General features: G+C 42.2%; 3 protein-coding genes across 3 annotated transcripts in view; 1 reads left to right on the forward strand and 2 right to left on the reverse strand.

The window, feature by feature from the left end:
- Nucleotides 1–3,373, forward strand: part of il12bb (interleukin 12B, b) — a gene marked incomplete at both ends in the record, with an annotated part of 4,492 nt that extends 1,119 nt beyond the window's left edge. The window contains 5 exons of the mRNA XM_080749474.1: nucleotides 123–317; nucleotides 1,141–1,246; nucleotides 1,846–2,021; nucleotides 2,485–2,651; nucleotides 3,239–3,373. Of these exons, the coding sequence (XP_080605600.1) occupies nucleotides 123–317; nucleotides 1,141–1,246; nucleotides 1,846–2,021; nucleotides 2,485–2,651; nucleotides 3,239–3,373 (779 nt within the window). The remainder of the gene's footprint in view (nucleotides 1–122; nucleotides 318–1,140; nucleotides 1,247–1,845; nucleotides 2,022–2,484; nucleotides 2,652–3,238) is intronic.
- hspa4a (heat shock protein 4a) overlaps nucleotides 1–24,651 on the reverse strand; it is a 460,486-nt gene that overhangs the window by 410,370 nt on the left and 25,465 nt on the right. The window contains exons 17-19 of the mRNA XM_080749148.1: nucleotides 24,369–24,488; nucleotides 22,898–23,059; nucleotides 20,534–21,893 (exon numbers count right to left, since the gene is read on the reverse strand). Of these exons, the coding sequence (XP_080605274.1) occupies nucleotides 21,693–21,893; nucleotides 22,898–23,059; nucleotides 24,369–24,488 (483 nt within the window). The 3' untranslated portion in view covers nucleotides 20,534–21,692. The remainder of the gene's footprint in view (nucleotides 1–20,533; nucleotides 21,894–22,897; nucleotides 23,060–24,368; nucleotides 24,489–24,651) is intronic.
- On the reverse strand, nucleotides 8,239–17,884 carry ublcp1 (ubiquitin-like domain containing CTD phosphatase 1). Its single transcript, XM_080748462.1, has 11 exons — nucleotides 17,762–17,884; nucleotides 16,640–17,012; nucleotides 15,696–15,787; nucleotides 14,603–14,688; nucleotides 13,740–13,855; nucleotides 10,885–10,983; nucleotides 10,268–10,305; nucleotides 9,802–9,900; nucleotides 9,339–9,455; nucleotides 8,881–9,008; nucleotides 8,239–8,361 (listed from the first exon to the last, which is right to left on the reverse strand). The coding sequence occupies exons 2-11, from the start codon at nucleotides 16,791–16,793 to the stop codon at nucleotides 8,331–8,333; spliced, it is 960 nt and encodes a 319-aa protein (XP_080604588.1). The 5' UTR covers nucleotides 16,794–17,012; nucleotides 17,762–17,884; the 3' UTR covers nucleotides 8,239–8,330.

A 24,651-nucleotide genomic window follows, 5' to 3' on the forward strand; every position in this document is an offset into this window, starting at 1 on the left:
AGGCTCTAATGCCTGACAGTGCGTTGCGGGTTTGAGTCCCGTTCCCAAATTTGTTATCTTCACTTGATCTATCAATAAATGCAGAAAAGCCTAAAACAAATGACTTTATTTATTGACCTTAGACAAGGCCAGCCCAGATCTGCGAGGGAACCACGTGGCGGTCGAGGTGCAAGACTTCTTAGGGGGAAACTACTCCTGTCACCTGGACCACCAGAACGGACCCTACCTCAACCACACCCTGGTTCTGGTCCAGCTGGACCCCGACAACACCTCTGACATCCTGCAGAAGCACCCTCGCCACCACAGACACACAGGAGGTGAGAGCTTTGGTTCCAGCTGCATTTAAAGGGTCATTTACACCAAGGGCCCTATTGTCGTCCTATCCCTAAACTTCATTGCTTTTTTTTTCTAAACATTTTTTTTTTCAAAATAGTAAAAAGGCAAAGAAGTTTAGGGATAAGGGGTAAGGCATGGACAAAAGTATAGTTACAAGTCTCTTCTCCAAAAATAGATAAAGGCCAGCTATTTGGTCTGTCCTGTAATGGAAACTGATATTCTCCCAAGATTTCCTTGTGCCATAAACTGTATCTTAGTGGGAAAGATTTACATATTTGACATAAATGTAAGGTACTGTAAAGTATCAATGTAATTCAGGGGTGCCGTGGATGAAAAGGTTGTTTACAGGGGATGTCGTGAGCCCAAGATGTTTGAGAACCTCTGGTCTAGAGAGATAAGGTTGGAAAAGAGTGAAAACAGCACAGTAACACCAGCGACTTAACAAGTAATTAATTAGTGAGTTTTAATTAACAAGTACTTAATTAGTGAGTATTACAAGCACAGGGAGGTGACAACGCTGTGAAGGATGCGTATGTTGAAATCAGAGAACACATTGACACGACACAAAGCACACCTAGAAGGTGAAATAGAATTTAGAATTAGTTTTTTTTTTAAACAAGCCTGGTTATATGTATGTTATATGGTTATATGTCGCAAGAAACCTACTAATAGTAGGCCTAATATACACAGGTCTAAGTATCAACACTAAGCGCAGTGCGTTTATCGTTTCATATGTGTGTGTGTGTGTGTGTGTGTGTGTGTGTGTGTGTGTGTGTGTGTGTGTGTGTGTGTGTGTGTGTTCAGAGTACATCCAGTGTTCAGGTCACAACTACAACGGCTCGTTCCACTGCTCCTGGAAGAGGACAGCATGGCGCCCTGAGGCCACTGTACTGCTAGTGAAGGCAGAGCAGTAAGTACACACGCACGCACACACACACACACACACACACACACACACACACACACACACACACACACACACACACACACACACACACACACACACACACACACACACATTCGTGGTGGCTTCCAATTCCCCTCCTTGACTTAACCGATGTTCAATTTCTAACATTTCAAATGCAAAAGTAAAATAAGCCTGGATGTCATGTTTTCAAGTGTACAGAAACAGTTTCATAATATGTCCCATTGTCCCACTCCTAAGAGTTTCCTGAAAAACGTTTGTAGCTATGCAAATAGTATAGCTAAAATCTAAAATGACACAGATGCTTTCCCGGTTTTAATTGGTTAAGCAAGCAGGCACTTAAGCTGCACTGGTTGGTCATATAATGCCGTCTGCCCCTAGGGAAGAAGATACATCAGCTTACCAAGTTTTTTTGTTTTTTTCCACCTTCATGTTCCTTTTATCATTTCCCTCACCCATGGCAAATTATGTGTGTGTGTGTGTGTGTGCGTGCGTGCGTGTGTGTGTGTGTGTGTGTGTGTGTGCAAGTACGTGCCCGCTCGCGCCCCACTAGTCAGTCTTAATAATTTTATTCTTTTTGGCAGAAATTCTACTGCGATAAGCTGTGTGCAGGACTCTGACAGCTCGGGGATGACATGCACTTACAACAACTGTTCCTATGAGGAGGAGAAGCACCGCATCTCTGTCACTGTCTACATATACAATATCTTCAAACTGGAGAAATACAACACCACCCCGCCCTTCTTCCTGAGAGACATAGGTAGGTCTACATACACCACTACCTGAGACATAGGTAGGTCTACATACACCACTACCTGAGAGACATAGGTAGGTCTACATACACCACTACCTGAGACATAGGTAGGTCTACATACACCACTACCTGAGAGATAGGTAGGTCTACATACACCACTACCTGAGACATAGGTAGGTCTACATACACCACTACCTGAGAGATAGGTAGGTCTGCATACACCCACCACTACCACTACCACCACTACCTCCTGCCTGAGAGTAGGGATGTCCTGATCGGATCGGGTGATCGGGGTGAATTTCTAAAGATCGGAATCTGATAAACTGTGATAAGCTTGTTTTCATACAATGCCGCACTAAGTGAAAGAAAGAAGCTATATCCATTTTGGATAGAATGGATACTGTAATTTAAATTAAAAAAAATACCTTAAGGGACAACATGTGAATGCTTTTCTTCTCTCTGCTCCCAGTGAGACCAGAGCCGGTGGAAGAGCTCCGTGTGGAGGCTGGAGGAGTGTTCAGCTGGAAATACCCAGCCTCCTGGGAGAAGCCCTGCACATTCTATGGCCTGGTGTTCCAGGTCAAGCTGGTGCACCACGGAGAGAACTGTCATTTCAAACACATGATCAACAGTCAGGTATTACATTGTAAAACATTTAAAAAAAATAGGAGATCTACAACCCCTCATGATGTGTCACATTGTATGCTTGTAGATCACCATAAACCCCATGTAAAAGATTACATTGCAACCTTCTTATGACATAATCATATTTGCTATTCAGAAAGTCCATGTGCCTTATGTATATTTTGGAAATATGGTGCCTAGTCGTTAGATCCATGTTACAGTAAGTCCATGTTCTGAACATCTGTCCTTTGTAAATCTAAGATCCAGTATGTACTGTATCATACAATACTTGTTTATGCTTAATTAGTGATTGTTTTCATTGGTAACTGGTTATTTGTATGAAGTAATAATATGACTGCAAAACTGAATAGAAATGCTGATCACTGAAAACAATTCCCAGTTAAGTTCAGTAGATCTATGTGTATTTCTAAGAGGATTATTACGTATTACTCCACGTTCAAGCACTTGACTGTTACTTGAAATAATATATAGGCTATATTTGTGAATTCTGTGCACATTTGTGTTCTACTCTTTGTAGAATCCATTATAATTCACAAAAAAACAATTCTCACTGTTTCTCTTTCTTTCCCTGTGCGTAGCCCGAAATAATTACCACAAATAATACCACATACACGGTCAGCGTCGTCAACAAGAGGTATGTCTTCTGTGTGCGGGCGAAGGACCGACACACCATGGAGGAGGGACCATGGAGTAACTGGAGCCACTATGAGTGAGTTGAGGCCTAGAATTATTGAATGCTTTTGCTATTGAAAAATAGCAGATCTACAAGCTCACAGCGCGGCACCGAGTGCCGCGCTGCGAGCTCGTAGATCTCCCATTTTTGAAAAAGTCGTAAAAATGTGTGCAAATCTTTGAATATATGTATTTTCAAAGCGAACGTTTGTAACTAAAATTTTGCTTCTGGGTGGTCCCTGGAACTAAATATGTTGAATGGGGGTTCGTGGCCAAATAGATATAATTTTGGGGGTCCTTCACATGAAAAGGTTTGAGAACCACTCACATAGTAGTCTCTCAAGAACAGACCAACTGAGCTCCATTTAAGTGAAAATGACCTTTTCTTTGACAATGGCTGGCCAGATTGCTGACATAGAAACATAGGGTTTTTCAAAAAATCTTAGAAGGATTCAAAAGACACTTATAGAATCGGGTCAAAATTCAAATTTTCACGATTTAAAAAAAATAGCAGATCTACAAGCTCACAGCGCGGCACCGAGTGCCGCGCTGTGAGCTTGTATATCTGCTATTTTTCAATAGTTAAAGCATAAAATAATGATACACAATAATGTGTACCCGTTCTAAATGGGTTAATGGTTACAAATAAAAAGTAATTACTCATGTCATGTTGGTAATAACATCTTTTTAGGTGAACATTATTGCTCTACAGATGATTTTTATTTTGAAAATATTTATCAATTATAGTTATTACAAACTAAAAATATTTTCGAAGTAGATACTGATCTGTTCTCTTCTGTCTTTAGAATGAAGAAACAAAAACACCACTGACCAGAAGGAATGAAGCCAAATTTATACTTTGTCTACGACCAACGACCATGTTGCTTGCCGCAAATAACTGACATTCAACTGAAAAGTGGGTTGCATCCCATCACAGTGAAGAAAAATAAATGCTGAAATTTTTTTCCACTCCACAAAAGGTTTTCTAACAACCATTTAGCTGTACAGTATTTATTTATATGGATCTGTTTCTCAATAGCTCCTATGAAAATATTAGCTGTTGCTCTTTTTGTATTGAATAAAATAATGTATTCCAAATCTGCCTGGTTTAATCACATTCACGTTCTGTTTATGTTGTACAGTTCATTAACCCTCAAACCCTATTATGTGCAGTCAAGTGTTAAACACTGCTGTAGTGCCCATAGTGCAATTTTGCTTTTTTTGTGTCACTATTTTCATGGCAGACCCCCTCAGGGACGTGCTGGCCATTGGGAAAAGCGGGACAACTCCCAAACGGCCGGTTCATTCCTGGCTGGTCCAGGCCGGCCATTAGGACAAAATTAAAAATAGGGTATCTCAAAGTTTCAAATTTGTACATTTTTTCGCAAAGCAAAGCCCTGCTTCATCATACAAGGCTGTTGCACAAAAGTAGTGAAAACAGCCGATCTACAAGCACACAACGGTGCTAGGCGTTGTGTGCTTGTAGATCGGCTGTTTTCACTAGTTTAAATCATTTTAGTCAGGGGCCCAGCATGTCCCTGGACCCCCTGAACAGCGTTTCTACCAAGTTTGGCCTGTGGCTGCCATGGGCTCCTGCTGCTTGACAGTGTTTGTGCCAACACGTGGTCCTTGGTGGGACTAATGTCATGGCAGACCGCTGAACAGTCAGTGTTTTTGCCAAGTTTAGCACGGATCTGAGCAGCGCAGCATCTCGCCAGTCTGGATGTTACGTTTTTGAGCGCAGTCGGGTCCCCTCACCCTCTATTAATTTCATATAGGATGCGTGCCATAGGTCCATATGGTTAAGTGTTCTTTTTACAGCCACAAGTAGTTATTCTGATAAATGAAAGACAAGGTTTTACTACAAAAAGGGTTTTTATTTTCATATTTACAGCCAGGATGTTGTAAAATGGGAATTGGGGCATAATGAAAACAAAGGAATAGCAGAACAGAATGCTTCATTAGTAATGAACAGGTGTTGAATGTCCAGGAGACTTTTAGTGTAAGAATTCATAACACGTTTTCAGCTACCTCTGGGGACATTTAACCTCGCTCCCCGTCCTGTGTTAACAATACAATTCTGTCCAATTACTTTTTTTCCCACGGTTATTTGTGATTCATCGAAAGTGGTTTTGTTTGTACAGAAGTGGTGGCTTCCCATTCCCCTCCTTGACTTAACCAAGGTTCCATTTCTAACATTTCAAATGCAAAAGCAAATTAAACCTGGATGTCATAACCCAATGAAATGTTTTCAAGTGTACAGAAACATTTTCATATTTCCCCATACTAAAGGATAAAAAAAATGAAATGAAACATGAAATTGCATGTCTGTTGAACCCACATGGCCAAGCCATGATGATCCTCATTCAACCCCCACCAGTTCGGTACCGACTGTTGTAACAAGATCTCCAACCCAAAGAACACACACCAGCTGCTTCAAACAAAAGAAATGAAGATATTCTGTGTGCTTGCGTGTTTGTCAGCTGTTGGAACATCCAGCCGATTAAGTCCGATTCCTTTGTTTATAATTTACTTCACGCACCAAAAATAGCCGCTCTTCAAGCTCTCAACACATTGCATCGCAACACGTTGTGAGCTTGTGGATCGGCACTTTTCCAGCATGCGTCGTCGCGCCGGTGTTTGTGCCACAAAGGAAATTATGAAATCGCGCTTCACACTGTAATACACACTATTAACGAAAACTCTTGTGCCTGTCCACATACATGCGCCCATCCCTGTAGTGTAAACATGTCTACTGTATGTATACTCAACTGACAACCCACACACGGAAATGTAACAACAGGAATCAAAATACATTTGACAAAACATTGCATATGTATTCATATTTAGATAATGCCTTTTTTTTTTGGCCACAAAACCAACTTTAACTTAGTGTACCTCCGGGTGCCCGTGGTATTTTGAGACTATTGCAAATGGTTCAGTGACATGAGCTGTGTATTCACTGGAAAGAAGCAGGAACTCAACCTCAGACACAAAAATGTCACTGCTGAGAAAAATATACTTTTGCCCTGACCTTGTTTGCACTTAAGTATGATGTTTACCCTAGGGGTGGGCGATATGGAAAAATACAATATCACGATATTTTCCCAAGCTGTATCACGATACACGATTTTATCACAGTTCTTTTTTCAAGTTTTTTTTAATGGATATTTTTCAAGTTACTTGACAAAAACTAGACACTTTGGGTTCCTTTTAGGAGGTCTAAATTGAACTTTACAAGTATGTAACTCTGACAGTATACAAATGAAACCAAATGGACCCTTACGGGTCCATTTGGTTTCATTTGTATACTGTCAGAGTTAAGTGGAGACCTTGACATTTTAAAGTTTGAGAACTACCGATTTAGACCAAAATGCAGGTTTAAATTGAATTCTGCAATGAATCTCTGTATTAACAATTAAACAGGATTTTTTTACAAGGCTCCCTCAATTGTATCACGATATATACGATACCTCTGAAAAGGCATATCGTGGAGACATTGTATCGTCTCAACGATAATTATCACCATATCGCCCACCCCTAGTTTACCCTGAAGATCTCTTCAGTGCAAATAAGTTAGTTTTCCTTCTGTTTAGTCATCTGAAGCTTTCCCTTTTCCCCCCTCATCTAGTCTTTAGTAGTACGGAGCACCTCTCCCAACCATAGTGTTTTGAGCACGCAAGCTACAGTACACAAAGACATGTATTGCTTAATTTGTACTTAGTTGTGCGCCGGCGATGCGCTGTGTAGCTCGTAGATCTGCTATTGTCAGTGTCTGTGCATGCACACACGCAGACTTCACTCCACAAGAGGAGTTTGTCTGACAACACCACGTCAGTCCACACAGACCATATCCCATATCTGTGATAGTTTCGATGTGCCAGAAGGGTAGAGTTTGCCGCTCGGGAAAATGAGGGAGAGGGGGGACAGAGCCAAACACTGCGGTACTCAAGTGTGGATTTTAGTGTGCTGTAGTGCAGGGGTTCCCAAACCTTTTTGGCTCAGGGCACCCCATAAATTTATTTTTTAATCCGAGGCACCCCGAGTCTCGACATTATAATTTTCACTCCCAGCACTTTATATTTATAGCATATCGTCGTTGTCGGGTGGAAACCTTGTATGTCCAAAACCGTTCATTTTGTATTCATCATCTATAAAATGTACTAAACTAGTGAAAACAGCAGATCTACAAGCACACAACGCCTCACGATGCGAGGCGTTGTGTGCTTGTAGATCGGCTGTTTTCACTAGTTTTGTGCGACAGTCTTGTATGATGAAGCAGGGCTTTGCTTTACCAAAAGGCGTACACATTTGAAACTTGGAGATACAAGGTTTCTGCCTGACAGTGACGATATTTTAGTGATTATGTTGCAAGGAAAACATTGAGATAATAGCCATTTTGGTTAGAACTGACAGAAAATAACTTTGTACTTCAAGTTTAAAATGATACTAAATATTTTGTCAAGTGTCCAAATAAATTCCAAATATGATCAAATTATCTCGCGGCACCCCTTGACTGCCGTCGCGGCACCCCAGGGTGCCCCGTCGTCACCCACTTTGAAAACCCCTGCTGTAGTGTATACCGTCCTCCCGATGTTGATGAAACTGCGTCCATGTGGCACTCGGTTAAGTTACAACGCCATCAACATACAAATAATATTTAACACAGTGGTTTGAAATACCTGACTGGGGTTTGAGTGTTAACGTTTTACAGATAAGAGAAAAAGACAGAACAATACATGCAGGTATATAAACAAGCCCATGTCGGTGGTGGTGAGACGCAGTGTGTTTGGGAGGGTGTGTGGGGGGTTGTTTTAGTGTGTTTAGTGAGAACAGAAGACCGCAAAATGACTCCCTATGTGTCCGGGTTGTAGTGATGAGGTGGAGAAGAGGTCTGTGTGTGTGTGTGTGTGGGGCGGGGGGACTGGGCGGTGGGGCTGTAGTGTCCAGCACTGCTCCCTGTTCATGTTGGAGTGGGTCAGAGTGAGAGTCCCTCCTTTAATGATGGTGCTGCTTCTTAGACAAGAACCTACACGCACGCACGCGCGCGCGCACGCACACACGCACACGCACACACACACACACACACACACACACACACACACACACACACACACGTTCATTATTATCGCAATGTTCACCCAAAAGTAGGGATGTAATGATAACAGTATATATCGTAAATATTTTTTGTATTGATTCAAACTGGTGACAATTTAAATTGCGATTAAATTGCAATTTGAATCATCATGACGCAACAGCAGAGGGTTGCGTTAAAAAAAGAAGAAAAGACGATTGATAAAAAAATTGTTTTCTTCTACTGCATTGAAAAGAGGATAAGAGAAGAAATTAAGAAAATACTGGAGTGCAGAAAAATGATTTTTCTGTCATTTGTCTGGAAAATGTTAACAAAATCTAGAAAAATCGTATTGTGAACCTACTATCGTGATTTGAATCATTACATGCCTTCCCAAAAGTATTTATGTATATTACAGGGTGATAACATTTTGTGTGTGTGTGTGTGTGTGTGTGTGTGTGTGTGTGTGTGTACCTCTCCCAGTGTTTGTGGTTGAGCCCAACGAAGTCGTCCAGTTTGGCGATCTCTTTGAGGTACTGGGCCAGTTTGTACAACTCCTTGTCCTTCTCTCTGTTCATATGAGCCTTCATGAAGGGACGGATCTGACACACACACACACACACACACACAATGATGAACGATCACCTTCCTTGACATGAAAATGTTTTGAGAAGGTTTGATCTAAGCAGCGGTAACCATTGCCAAGGGAAGTCATTTATAACCGGGGGGTGCTCGCGATTCTGGTTTTACCCGGTTTTGTTTGTGTTATTATCAGGTTTCCACAGTTACTTTTTTAAGCTAAATCTTAACACAATCAAGAACTACACTTTCCCTTTCCCTCTCTACACGCTGTGGACAGCATGGAGACAAATCAAAAAGACCCGTACCCAGCACCCATTCTTCCCGCGGTAATTAGGGTAACGTTAACATACCTTCAGGCCGTTCTGTGGGTTCATGAGGAAGTTACGTCCGATGTCGTCAAACATAATGGTGTTCTTCCTGCTGTAGAACTCTCCATACTTCCCCCAGATCACCCCCAGAGGCTTCACCTGGAGACACACACACACACACACACACACACACACACACACACACACACACACACACACACACACACACACACACACACACACACACACACACACACACACACACACACACACACACACACACACACACACACACACACACACGTTGTATTATTTTTATGACTTCATTGACAGGACATGAGGTGAGAGAGATGGGGAGTGACACGCAGCAATGGTCGTCGGTCCCTGGCATTGCAGCAGCCTAGGGCGCCTGCCACGGACCACCACGCCAGTTTGTCTGAACGTTGACAAAATGACTGTGCGTGTGTGTGTGTGTGTGTGTGTGTGTGTGCGCGCATGTACTGACCTCCACCACCCCTCTCTTTGGAGTGTGCACAGTGATCATGGCTGCACTGTCCAGCATGAAGGTGATCTTGTAGTTGGGGTTGTCCGTCACTCCCAACTCCTACACACACACACACACACACACACACACACACACACTGTAAGTGGCCACCAACATACCTGTAAATAAGTAACTGACAAACACTGCCTCCTACTGGCAACATTAAATAAATATATTCAGGGGTACATTACTGAAGGTACAGTTTCTCAATTATGTTATCATGAAGCGCACACACACACACACACACACACACACACACACACACACACACACACACACACACACACACACACACACACACACACACACACACACACACACACACACACACACACACACACACACACACACACACACACACACACACACACTATACATTGTATATCTCTCAGTCAGTTTATCAGAGTAATAGAAGTCAAAGCCATACCTTCATTTTGGCATCGATCCACTTCATACTTGTGGCAGCTAAAGGAGAGGAAGTAATGAGAGAATAACCGTCATCAACCGTGTTCCTGAACTCAACGTCACAGAGACTGAACAACATCCAGTTAGCCGTAGTGAGCAAAGAAATACAAGAGAATATCTGTGGGTGAAAGCAGTGATTTTCCAGCACGTTTTAACCCATTAAGACCTGAGGCAGATTCCACAAATGTCTAAAACAGTTTTCTGAAAAACATTTGTTCAGCATTTGGCCGCAGACCCCTCATATCAAAATATGTTGTTCCCCAGGGAACCCTAGAACCAAGGATATGAGTTAAAAGGGTTCACTTAAGTACATATATATTAAAATATTTGCACACATTTTCAAGATTTTTCTAAAATAGCAGATCTACCAGTTCATAGCGTGTCACTTCAGTTCATAGTGTGGCATGAAGTGACATGCTATGTACTTGTATATCTGCAATTCTTTTGCAAAATAATTGCGATTAACTCAAATAATTGCGATTAGACGATGTAATAATTGTGACAGCCCTAAATTCAGTCATCTAAAATGACTTAATAGGTTGAAATCCATTCAGGAGAGGAGAAGAGGAGGATACATACACCAGATGACGATGTCATAGTCTTCATAGGCGGAGGTGAGGAACTCATGGAGGAACGGTCTCATCAGCTCCTGGCCTGTCTCTGCACACGACTTGTGGTCTGAGGAGGGAAGCAACAATTCATCAAACTAAATTTTGGCCATGTCATCAACAAGGGCACAAATCTTCCGAAAACGTCACAAAAATTTAGAAAATAGATGATCTGATATTTTCAATATTTTGCCACAAGATCTGATCACTTACAGATCCATCTAAAAGAAATTAGAGTATTGTGTAAAAAAGCAGCAGATGCCATAGCACCCCAAAATCATCACTGACTGCGGAAACTTCACACTGGACTTCAAGCAACACTGACTTCAGGAGGTTGCTTTTATAATACATTTCTGTATAATAAAAGCCTTGTTTTGAGTGCTCTCGTGTAATATAGTAATATTTTGAGATATGGATATTTGATTTTCATGGGCTGTATGCCATAAAAATTCAAAATGAATACAAAAAAGGTTTGGAATATTTCACTGCGTGCGTAGATTCTAGAGAATATATGAATTACATTACATAAGAAAAATTACTTAGGAGGACACAATATTCAAATACACACGCACGCACGCACGCACGCGCGCGCACACGCACACACACACACACACACACACACACACACACAGACACACACACACTTAACAGATAGTATAATCCTAGAACCAGAGGTTGAGTCAGTGGCAGTGCTGAGCCAACAGACACGTGTGTGTGTTGGCAGAGCATGCTGCTGCGCTCCTGGCACTTGTAACATCAAGAGCTCTCCAGTGCTGCTGCCAACCCTACTGTAAGAGACCGTAATGTAACACCTACTGTACAGCCAGTGCAGAGTCTGTAATGTCAAGGGGATCACAAGTGCTGCTCACCCAATACTGAGCTGTCAGCCAGCGTTAAATTATGGAATCAACACCAGCGTTCGGGTGGCACTGAGGGGAAAGGTTCCTGCCCACCACTGTTGCCCGTGTTCCAGTGTGGGAAGCTGGGTGGGGACTGGGGAGGGCAATCACTGTCGCTTCTCCAGCAACCCTGCTACTCTATTATACTATACTGCCGCAAATGGCCCGCGGGCCGCCTATTGGGGAACCCTGCCATACTGTATATTATGTATTGTTAACATTCGTATACTATACCATTATACACTATCCAATATTATTGTTATACTACAATATTACATTATTGTATCTCTGCTGTCGGGCCAAAACCTCCCAACTCCAAAATGTTAATTTTCGGGAAAATGAGCTCAAGTGGAGTTTGCAGGTTTTGACCGAAGGGCTTTTTACTACTTTTCATTGGTTCAATATTATTTACCAACACACGGACGTAAAGGGTGTTCAAGAGCACATAATATGAGAAAAAGAGAGGGCCAATCGGGTGGTGTTAGTTGGTTTGGCAGAAAGTGTGGAGTTAGGAGGTTTTGTCCCAAGCAGTTTTTACTACTTAACATTGGTTCAATATCATTTGAACCAACACTCAGATGTAAAGGGTGTTGTTCAATAGCCCTGATTTATGTCAGAAAATCAAAAACCTCAAAAGAGGTTTAAGAGGTTTCGGCCAGACAGTGACGATATACTATCTTACACTATTCCTGCAGATGGCCACCCACCCTAGAGCCGATGGATACCTTTATTATCCCACAAGGGAAAATCAGTCGCCCAGCGGCACAGCAGTTAAGGTTACAAAGTTACTAAAGTATGAGAAAGAAACAATACTTATATAAAACTACTTATCACTCAGTGCAGTGCCAATCAAAAAGTGTCCATTGGTCAGTGAAAAAAGCATGAGAAGTGACATGTGCTCACAGCGAAAAGCAGCACAAGAACCCCGCCCTAGGAATGTCATTAGAGGTCAGAGTCTTGAAACAACAAGCCTGGATCTGCCTGACGTTTGCTCCCTGTTCTGGTGGGAGTTTTTTGTTGCCACCGTCTCGCCCAGGGTGGGACGATGTCTGGTCTCTGCTCTTCATGTAACGTGTCTTGAAACAACTTGTTGTGATTTATGACACCGTAATCTAATTGAATTGAACCCCGAGTGTTCTAGTAAGAACATTTAGTCGGCAGTGGTGTAAAGTAACAAGAATTAAGTAGTTTGAGTAGTATTTCCAATTTTCATTACTTTTACTTCTACTCCACTACATCTCAGATCCAAATATTGTACTTTTGCTCCGCTATAATTATTATTTGATTATTATCACAAAACATACATTACCCACTCCAGCCCTATATACATTTCGTCCATTTGAAAACAGCCAATCTACAAGCTCACAATGCGTCGCAATGCTCTTTGCTATTTTTATACATTTGAAAACCAGTAAAATGTGAAAGTCTGCCTAATGAGCACTTTATACTTTTGGTACTTTAAGAACATTTTGATGCCAATGCTTTTGTACTTTTACACAAGTACATTTTGAATTCCGGACTTTTCCTTGGAACAGAGTATGTCTACATTGCCGTATTGATACTTTAACTTAAGCCCCTGATACACGTGGCATTCTTTTCATCAATATCAACCAGCAACAACCAGAGACATCAATTGGGTATGGCCATTGGCAGCATCTTGACTTGGATTAATCTTTTTGTGCCTTCACGCGTGCAAGACACCAGTCATGTTGCCATACCTTATCAACAGGCATGAATTTATTTTAGGAAGTACATTTTATTTTTTTCCCCTTTAGCCAAGGTATGGCAACTGCCATACCCAATTGACGCCTCTGGTCGTTGCTGGTTGATATTGATGAAGAAATTGCTACGTGTATCAGGGGCTTATAGCTAGAAGATTTAACAAAAAACCTTTTCCACCACCGTCAGTCAGTGGAGGTTAACTCACCAAACAGTGTGTAGTCCACATCCAGGACCAGCAGTCTCTTGCCCTCTCTGGGAGGGTTCATCTCCTCCACCTTGTAGTCCTTCACCCTGCGCGCGATCTTAGCCAGGTTCTCCTCCCTGAGGACACAGCAGTGTTGATTTGGATTTAGTTTTAGTCAGAAGTTTTTTTTTTTTTTAAATATAATTTTTATCCCACAATTTTGTAACCCATTTTTTCACCCAGTGCCAATTGCCTATGTAATCCTGGGCTCTGCTCTCCCTCTGCCGCGCCTGGGGAGACAACGGACTGACCTCATGCTTCCTTCTATGCATGAGGAGTCCAAATTGCTTCTTTTCACCTGACAGTGGAGATTTCCCTGGTTTGGACGTAGCGCGAGGAAGGAACACGTTATTCCAACCAGTTCCTTTCCCCTACATCAGGCGCCCCGGCTGGCCAGGGGGAGGCATTATTGAGACCAGGATTACGTGCATGTTTTTGTGAGGGTATCAACCCTAGGAGACACGGGGAGAACATGCAAACTCCACACAGAAAGGCCCAATCGCCAACCCCACCTAGGGTGTGGGCGCTGATGACGCGGAGGGGGGAACACGCCGCCAGCGCCCACAGTGTCCCCCGGCGGAAATCGAACCCAGGACCTTCTAGCTGTGAGGCGAAGCGCTAACCGTGCCCCATAAGTCTTTTGAATAAAACTTAATTTTAGTCTTATTCATATGAAATGTTTTCGTTCTTGTCTAGTTTTAGTCGACTAAATATCATACTATTTTAGACGACTAAATCTACAAAGTTGATTTTGCAGATGAAAGTCTATGTTGGCAGGCCCTGATGGCGTCGTAATGGCTGATTTTACACTTGGTTGGTCTAACCTGTTCTCCACTTCGATGACCTCCTCCTCGATATCAAAGTCGTTCACCACATCATCGTTCTCTGGCGGTGGGGCTAAAACGTCTTCCTTCACAAGACAAAACATAACACTGCACAATCACATCACTACTCCTCACCAATCAGTCACCATGCCTTTCCTTCTCAGGTGAACGCTGTGGAAATTAATGACAGACTCAGCCACGTCAAGTCAGGTATAATTGATTTAAAGAAACAATGAAGGAGTACCCAGCTGGACAGAGGACAACGGACGTGTTTTGACCCGTTGGTCTTCCTCAGCGCTGAGGAAGACCAACGGGTCAAAACACGTCTGTTGTCCTCTGTCCAGAAGAGGTAAATATGTGATACCATGTGAAAAGGATATTCCTCGTGTGCTGGCTACTCCTTCATTGTTTCATCATATTATCGAGCCGTGCACCGTAAAGACTTTATTTAATTTGTAGTGTTGCAGGCTTTCTGCTTTGTTGCCGCTAACTCTCTATAAATTGATTTAAATAACATTTCATACAATGTGCTTCACGTCTAAATACATTGAATAATGGAAATTAAATATCATATAAAGGTACACAATTCAAATAATAAAACATTCAGGACCTATTGCCCCCCATTTTGATCCTTAGTGTTCTCATGTGTCTGTGGCCTAATGCAAATGAAACTAGGGGTCAATGAATTTAAAAAAGCTGACAATAACTGGTTTATATAGCGATGGTTTCGTTAATGATCAATCAGTTAAAAAGGACTAGTTCATTGCTCAAAACAGGAACAAACTAGTTCACTTCCTGAGAGTGTTACGTTCGCGCTTTCTGTCCCCTCCCCCTGCCCCCGTACACAGGTCGGGAGGGAGGGCGGGCTCTTCCCCACGACAGACAGACAGACAGCGGTGTGGTTCAGCGCTACTGAACGGCGAAAGTGAACGAATCATTTGAACAGATCATTGCTGTGAACATGGACGAAATCGTTCGCTTGCTGAAATGAATGTCCTTTCCCACAACTCCTGGAGTAGGCCAGGGAAGCAATGAAGTTATCTATCCATTTGTTATGTAGTCAACGCAGCCAGTGTGTTCTCCAGCCACCTACCAGGCTCTCCTCTCTGGTTCCCATCATCATGATCTTGGTGTTGGGCTTCAGCTTCAGGGAGCCCAGCTTCACCTCATCCTCTGCTGGCTTCCCTGGGAAAGCAAGAGGACATGCTTCTTTATACTGAAAGAAAGAACTAAATTAAAAGGACACAATGTATAACGCGTGTATATAAAAATAATGGCAGACATGGAATATTTTCTTGGAATGCATGCTTGAGAAATGCATGCTGCTGTCTGCTGTGTATGTATCAATGAACACTAGTAAAACGGCCTAAGGGCGAGGTCGTGCTGGGAACAAATGAGATTGACACATTATGTCCAAATATGGGCATTCCCAGATATGGGCTTAATATTGATGACATCAGGGATCTCCATATACAGGCATAAAAGGGACAAGGACGGACATATATGGAGCGTGACATGAGGCGTGACTGACTGACATGAGGCGGAGGTTTTGATACCAACTGCTCCCTAGTCCCTACGCATCCTACCTGGGTACTGTTTTTCCCCCCATTCTGAATTCTCAGACTTTCTTCATAACGTGTCATATAAAAACTGTGTTCCAAAAATAAACAAACTCATATGGATATGAAGATTCAACTGACGGCGAGACAACGCCAAAGTTACTGCTGAGGAATTAAGTTTCATTTTCACCAGAAACGGACCGTATCAAATTTTCGTGACTGATACAGAGCCACCTGCATGACAATATCGTAACTCGAACGGCGCCGATTCGGCTCAAGCGACCTTCACAATGTTCTGCTCGCTCAGCAGGTGCCTCTCGTGGCTGAAGGTCTCTTGTCAAGGCCTCCGCCGCGGACAAAAACTACCAATAGAGGCACTTCCGCGTTGGCCGCAGACGCGGGCGTGGTTCTAAGCAGAAGCGGTTTAGGCTTTGGTATGTCGCGCCTGGGGGCGCCTCTGTGACCTCTCAGCTCTCACCTTTGACCTTTAGTCCCAGCAGCTTCTGTCTCTCGGGCAGCACTCCGGTCAGGGTCTTGATGGACTGTTTGAGGTCCATGACGGTGTCCTCCTCCGACAGAGAGCTGATGGAGTACTCCTGTCCTCCCCACTTAATAATCACCGATACAGACATGATGGCTGACACCTGGAAGCCTGTGAACACGCACGCCCCACTCACGCACACGCATACACACACGCACGCACACACCCACTACCCTCGGCTGCAGTTCTATTACGTATATAGACGTAGTTTTGCCGGCCGCAAGCATGGGAACTGCCTCCGCAACCACACGCGGTACCTCAAAAACACACGATAGAGCACAAACACAACAAAAGCGACCAATGCCAGTATCTGCACACACACACACACACACACACACACACACACACACACACACACACACACACACACACACACACACACACACACAAGAGAAAAGGGTTACAGGGTTATAAGGACATCATGCTTGCCAATGCCAAGCTTTGCAGTCTAACTTGAGCAGAAATAGACAAGGAGGTAACTAACCACACAACATAGCTGGGTAAATAACAATAGTTAGTTATTATAACCATACACCATAGAGATAGACCAAAACATTCATAGTCAACACTGTCACCCAATCCCCCCCCCCCCCCCCCCAACACTCTGTCCATTACATCATTCAATGGACCTAGTTATGCAAGTTAGCCTATCATCCCTTCATTTACTGAAACCACACTGACAAATCAACACAAAATAGAAACTTTCAGAAATAGTTTTTGGAAAAACATAATGACACACCTCGATATAATACGATATGAAACATGAATGAATGAAACATTATGACTGTTTCAAATCGGCTATTATTAAAATAGAAAGACCTTCGACAGATAGATAGTCCAGAGCCCTCCACCGAGACAGAGTTGACACTTTGTTGCCAGTCAGAGATCAAAGGACTTGCTACTACCTTAATGACAAGAACCGACATCAGAACCGCGGTTGTGCTCGTTTTGGACATGCTCTTATGTGTAGCATGTAGAAGGCTAACACACCGAGGCTAGAAGAACACAAACAGATCCACAGCTACTACAGCTATATACGCTGCATTAACTCTCTCTCACCTCGGACAGTAAACCTGAGAAAAGCAACGGTAGGGCAAACTACCAGGTTGATCTAAGAGTGGAGTTTCTCTGGTCAGTTTTCATTCAATGAATGGAGTTGTGTTGTGTTGTGTTGTGTTGTGGGCTGGCTGTCTCATCATCAACATTATGATCCAACCTCCTTCTTCCTTTTGCCTTCCCTGGCACATCCTGTCTGTCTGGAACCGCGCGCCGGAAGTGATGTAAAAAGTCATGCATGCTGCTTTCGTTACCATGGTTACCACGAAAGCGTCCACATGTCAGTTCTGCATCTTGCATTCAGGCAAGATGCAGAACATTTTTAACTCAAATCTTTGCTTCTAGAGGTCCCTGGAACGAAATATGTTGAGATGGGGGTTCGCAGGCAAATCATTTTGGGGGTCCTTGACATGACAACCGCAGATTCTACTGTCAAATGTATTCCTCTAAAAATCCTAAATTTTCAAAAAATATAGCTATATAGGGTCTATATATAAAATATATATATATTCATATATTCATTGTGCATGCAGTTAAATATATAAAAAAAAATCAAAAATCCATCCCTCGAAATATTACACAAGAGTCGAAACCACTCAAAACAAGGATTTATAATGCAGAAATGTCAACCTTCTGAAGTCAGAGTTGATTGAAGTCCATCCAGTGTGAAGTTTACGCAGTCAGTGATGATTTGGGGTGCTATGGCATGGCATCTGCTGCTTTATATATCAGGCCTACATATAGCCCTGAATACAGGACGGTCATATACAGGGCTCTGGGCTAGGCCTACATATAGCCTACAGGGGTCTTCAACGTTTTCAGGCCGGGGACCCCCAAACTGATGGGGAGATGGAGCAGGGACCCCCTACCACCTCGTAGGGTGGGGGAGTCGGGGCTACGACATATTTTTTATTTTAAACATGTACAAGTTACAGCGCGCAGGGTGGGCCGTACCACTAACATTTCTAAACATACTACTTATTAACTGAGAACCAATGTCAATAATATCAACAATCTGTCAATTGCATAGTAATCATGTATTCAAGCTATTCAAAATGGATAGAATCATGATTTATCTTTTAACATAAATGTGAAAAATGGAAAAAGAAAAAAAAAAACATTTTTTGAAATCTTTTTTTTTTCCCCCAATAATTTCGCAGACCCCCTGCAGTACCTCCGCGGACCCCCTAGGGGTCGCGGACCCCCTGTTGAAGACCCCTGTAGGGCCTACATATAAGATGGATCGGTAGATATTATGATTTGATAATATTATTAGTACTATATTTTGTTGATATTGCGTCACAGCATCTTGGATCGTATGAGAGACAATATTTCCTTCAGTTGGTTTTATTCTTAAATATCTCATGCAACGGGGATGTCCATTTGTCTCTCAAGTAGGCTATTCAAGGCCAGAGTATTCCTCTGGTAGTCTCATTGCATTGGTTAGTTGCAAGTGCAACCCACCACGAGCTCCATTATGTTGTTGACAGCCGTATTGGATGAGTATTAATTTGTATCTATCTTTAGGTTATACAGTAGAGTTTTTATGTGATAGATTACATTACATTACATATATTCAGCCTTATTATCAATACCATAATATGATATTAAAGGGCATCACTGGAATACACTGGCATTGACATCTACAGGACATTAGAAAATCTGAAACTGTTCCTAAAATGACAATATTGTTTTCAGTTGTGTTGGTGCCATCTACTGGCTGAGAGCAGATAGGGGCTTGCCATAAGTTTGTGCCAGGATTCTCAGAAAGTGGTTCTCAAACCTTTTGTACGTGCACTTACAGACCTGTGCGAGTCCATTTAGTGTTTTATGTACATAGATACATCTAGTAAATTATACAATTCTATACTGAATTATATATTCAAATATTTCCAATATACGTCTGTTATCAACTTTGTGTTCCAAAAAGATTTACACTGTGAATTGCCTATTTTAAGTCTATTAGACTTCAGGTTAGATCAGGATTCAGATCAGAACATAGCATGCACATAAGAGTGGGTCAACCATACCAAAAGTTTCATGATGGACACACAGGGTTGTCCAGTTCTCATGAGATTGAGCATTCATTCATTTCGCATACAGGTTAAACCGGGCCCAGGTTACAAACAGATATTAATAGCATGTAAGACTGTAATGTCCAAGTTTTACGCAATTCAGAGAGCATGCATTGTTCACAAATAATTATCAGACGCCAAATTCTCAAGGTTTATTTTTTTTGTTCCTTTTCTTGGTGACATGGCAGCAGCAGCTCCACAGTGGTGTTTGTGGGACCAGCATTCACACGGCCGTTAAGTAGAAAAACAATACAACGCTATTAACCAGAGAACAACCCCACACAGGCCTTTGCTGTTGAATGATAAAAAGCCAAACATTGAAATACTGCATGTGAGTAACTCAAACAACAGCATCTACTTTCAATATACAGTACAGGTAAAATTGTGGAAGAAACCTAACGTCCCACAACTTTCAAAATTGTCTTCAAACTAAATACTTAATCCAGCAACTCTTTTAGAATCAAACATTCATAGCAGAAAACATTGCCGAGGAGATGCTGAAACAAAAAACAAAAAGAAATCCATTACAAAAAATGGCCATCGAAGCAACATGTAGCGTTTATTTCCGTCCCACACAAACTTGTTCGTGCCATACCAGTGTTTCTCAAACTTTCAAATGTCAAGGTCTCCCCTTAACTCTGACAGTGTACGAATGGAACCGTTAGGGTCCATTTGTATACTGTTAAGGGTTACACCCCACCACTCCGACATGTCTCCTTTCCGACATGTCTCCATTCCGACACTAACCCTATCTCTAACCCTTACCCTAAACTTAACCCCTATGGAAGTGTCGCCACTCCGACAATAAGAAGTCAATTTCGGAGTGGCGACATGTCGGAATGGAGAGCGACACCCAGAGTGTTAAGAGTTACAGACTTGTATGGGTCAATTTAGACCCCTCTAAAAGAACCCACAGAGTCCCTGGAATCCACTTTGAGAATCACTGAACTAGCCCATTCGACATTTTAAGAATGCGTTCCTTTCGTATTCTTCAACAGCAAAGAAAAGAAAAGTATTGTGGAAGTACATGCCTAGAAGGCCCGACTGATGTATTTACAAAGAACGCTCCCTGTGTCCTCCGAGAGGAGAGGCTACTACATGGTCGATAACAATCACACAGGAGCGAGAGCCAGGGACAAACGGAGGGGAAGCAGTATAGAGGTCATCCCACCTTTTTCAAAGCCGATGACGATATTTGGAAGAACAGGACAGGAAGGCTGATTATTCTATCCCTCTCTCTCTCACTCTCTCAAAGATACTTACAGCCATAATTAATGTACCAGACTCTGTACACTAAATAGTATTTGATTTTTACAGTACTGTCATGCCTTTCATTCAAGGCAGGCATGTTTACTGCTTCCTATATTTTACATTTCAAGCATAAACACTCTTACAATTTAAGAGTAGTAGTACTGTTATTTTATGCATTCAAAATACATGTGAACACATTTTGAATTACACCGGATAATTAACATCATTATCAACAATTTGCATAAACTACAAAAAAACAAAACAAATAAAAAACACTTAATTTGAAAGTAATGGGAGAAAGAAAATGTAATAAATCTGCCAAAGATCTGCCACATCCTTATCCACCGATCCAGCATAGTACCGATATGGTACAAAACGCAAATATCGGCCTGATACATCAGTCAACCCGACATACCGGACTACCTCTACACAGTAACATTTTCAGCCGAATCTATACTCCGTAGTATATGCCGTGTCGACGCGTTGTTAGCTTGAACATCACATGTGATGGAGCATAAATGGAGCATAAATCAAGCTTCAAGGAAATAACGGATGCAAGGGGAGGGGAGGGGAGGGGAGGCGGGGCTGGCGTGCAGCTGCGAACAGTTTTAGTCAATGTCCATTTCGGGGAGCTGCTTCTCCGGCGTGGTTTTCTCCGTGCCTGCAGGTGTGCTCTTGTCTGGGCTTCCAGGCTGGGGCTCGGTGCTCTCCTGGCCGTTGACTGGGCCGTTCTCAGTCTTCTCCTCCTTGGGAAGCTCCACCTTGGGCTTGGGTTTGGACACCACAGGGTTACAGGAGGAGTACAGCTCCTGGAGAGAGAGGAGGAGGAGGAGAAGAAAACAGAGCAAGAGTTAAGTTTATTTGACTGACTGACAGCTGTATAAATGTATAAAACATAGGCTAAGATTAAAGAAAGAATCTCTTTTACTATCGAGGCCCAGTCCTTGATGAACAATTTACAATTTAGGCATTTAGCAGACGCTCTTAATCTAGAGCGACTGACAAAAACCCAGGACAATACAAGGTAATACATCAAATGCATAGAAAAAGTAATCTAAAAACATAGGTAGACCAGGGAACCTATTCAATAAAATCTATAAAATCCCAAACAATCAAAACATCAATACATGGAAGCTATACACACACTATAGCTTCCATTTACGATAGGATGCAAAGTAAAAAACGGCCCGGCATCGGTCTATATAAAATGCTATCTAAATTACAGCCTTCACAACATGCATAAGCCTGGTCAGCGAGGGTAGGCAAGTGTTACGGTCAGTGGTGGAGTCTGAAGAGGTGCATATTCCATCCACCATGGATCGGCCTTGTGTGTGGAATCGGATGGGAGTGCAGTCCATATTGGCCTGGGCACTCGTTTTCCTTGAGTCTCGCTCGGTGTGTCTCGCTGTCAGCACCAGTGTTGTTTTTGGCAGGCATTTTAGATTTAGTCTTTTTGACTAAATGCTTTTTTAGTTTTAGTCAGATTTTAGTCATTTATATCATTGACCTTGATAGTTTTAGTCTAGTTTTAGTTGACTAGAACTCAAAAGGTTTTAGTCAAGTTTTAGTCGACGAACTCACAAAGATTTTAGTCCAGTTTTAGTCAATAGTTTTAGTCAAAAAGAAAAAAAGAGGCGTTAACGAAATGATATTCGTCATCGTTTCGTCAACGAAAACAACACCGGTCACTATGCCTGACTTGTTCTCATATCTCGAGTGATTTAAAGAGTCGTACCACCTTGCTTTGACATTTCATGAACCAAAACAAAAACGGGTTTAGCTGGGAATAGCATAAAACGTTTTTTTTCAGCACCTTGGTTTTGGCGTAGATCTCGTGGACCTTGACGACGGGCTCCAGTGTGAGGTCCTGTTTGCTCTGCTGGTTCATCTTGCTGTTCATCCAGACCATGGCCTCGTTCACCTGCTTGTCCACCTTCAGCACCTGCAGCTCGTCCAGGTGCTCGTACAGCTCGTCCTGGAGGTGGGTTTACAGTGTTATGGCACTATTTATTTATGTACATAATGTGCATTTATTTTAGGGATGGGACGATATGACAATTTCATATCACGATTATTGTGACAAAATAAATCGCGATTTACGATATTATCGCGATAAACAAAATCCATTATCCTGGGGTGGAAAATGTTCCCAAAAAATAACAGATCTACAAGCTTGCAACGCGTCGCAACGTCGTAGTACCTTTTACCAATTATAGGGGGTTTAAAGCTATACTGTGTAAGTTGCTCACCTAGTGGTCATAGCAAACCGCGGTCGCGTCCGCGTCTTTCGGCCGTTTTTCGCCGCGGACCGGGCCTCACATCCCCGCGTCTGCCTCCACCTCGCCGAGATCTATCTTTAGAGGGGTCTCTGGTTCCTGTGCGTTCTGGCATTCCGGAGAAACTGACTCCTTCACCCTGCCTGGTAGGCGAGGTTACCTTTACCCGAGTATAGAGACACACGGGCGACTACAAATATGGCCGCCATAGCGACCCCACTTCAAGATGCGCTGTGATTGGCCGGCAGTGTATAACCCTCGCTGTGATTGGCCGGTAGTGTATGATGACGTAATTTTTCCGCGAAAACCGGGGCCCGGTCAGGATCATAGAAAACATATAAAGAGAAGGCTTTAGAAACTGAAAATAACGGAGTGGGTGTTCTAAAACTTTAGCGATTTAACAGTTAGGACAATTTTAAGATTTGTTTTATAAAAAAAGTTACATGGTATAACTTTAAGTGGTACCAGATATGCAGCTCGGCAAATAAAAGCTGAATTGATCCCAGTGCATGACGGAGGACGATATCACGATAAATTAAATCAGTTTTTTATCACGATAAACGATAATATTGCCTATCGTCCCATCCCTATTTTATTTACCTTAAGCCTGATTAATATTGTGTCATAGGACGGTGTCCAATGCCGGAAATAGCAGATCTACAAGTTCACAAATACATGGCATAGCGATCTAGCGATTGTGAGCTCTGTTACTGTCAATGTGGGACACTGTCGTACATATAGTATAAATTAGTTATTACACTTGACCTGATAAAGTTTCTGTATTATTATTAGTAAAGGTACAATATCAGTAATAATGATAGAAGTAATAATAGTTTTACTAATATTGACGGGTTAAAATTGTTACAACAGACCGATTTGCGAAAGTTTAACACAGCAGCGATTAACAACGTATCTCAAACAAATTTCAAAATTCATATGTTTTTAAACAAATAAATTTGTGTTTCTGTTGATAACAAACAACTATGTATTAAATGTGTAGTGATTTACCTTTGTCTTGTAAGCTTCGATGATCTTCATGTAGAGCTGGATCTGTTTGCCCAGTTCCTCGAACGCTTTGGGTCTGTCCTCAGCCTCCATGTACCTCTCCTGAATAGGTTGGCCTAGTTTCTACAGTGAGAGATGACATTTAGATGCTCAGTCAAATTACATGGAAAACTAGAAAAGATTACCTCTTCTTACGTCTTGATGACATGACTATAGAGATAACATGTGTACCAATTTGCATGATGTTTGGACCAAATCTATAGGAGTAATAGCAAAGTGGGAATGT

Source organism: Nannobrachium achirus (genome assembly GCF_963921795.1).
Source record: "Nannobrachium achirus genome assembly, chromosome: 19".
Lineage (NCBI taxonomy): Eukaryota > Metazoa > Chordata > Actinopteri > Myctophiformes > Myctophidae > Nannobrachium > Nannobrachium achirus.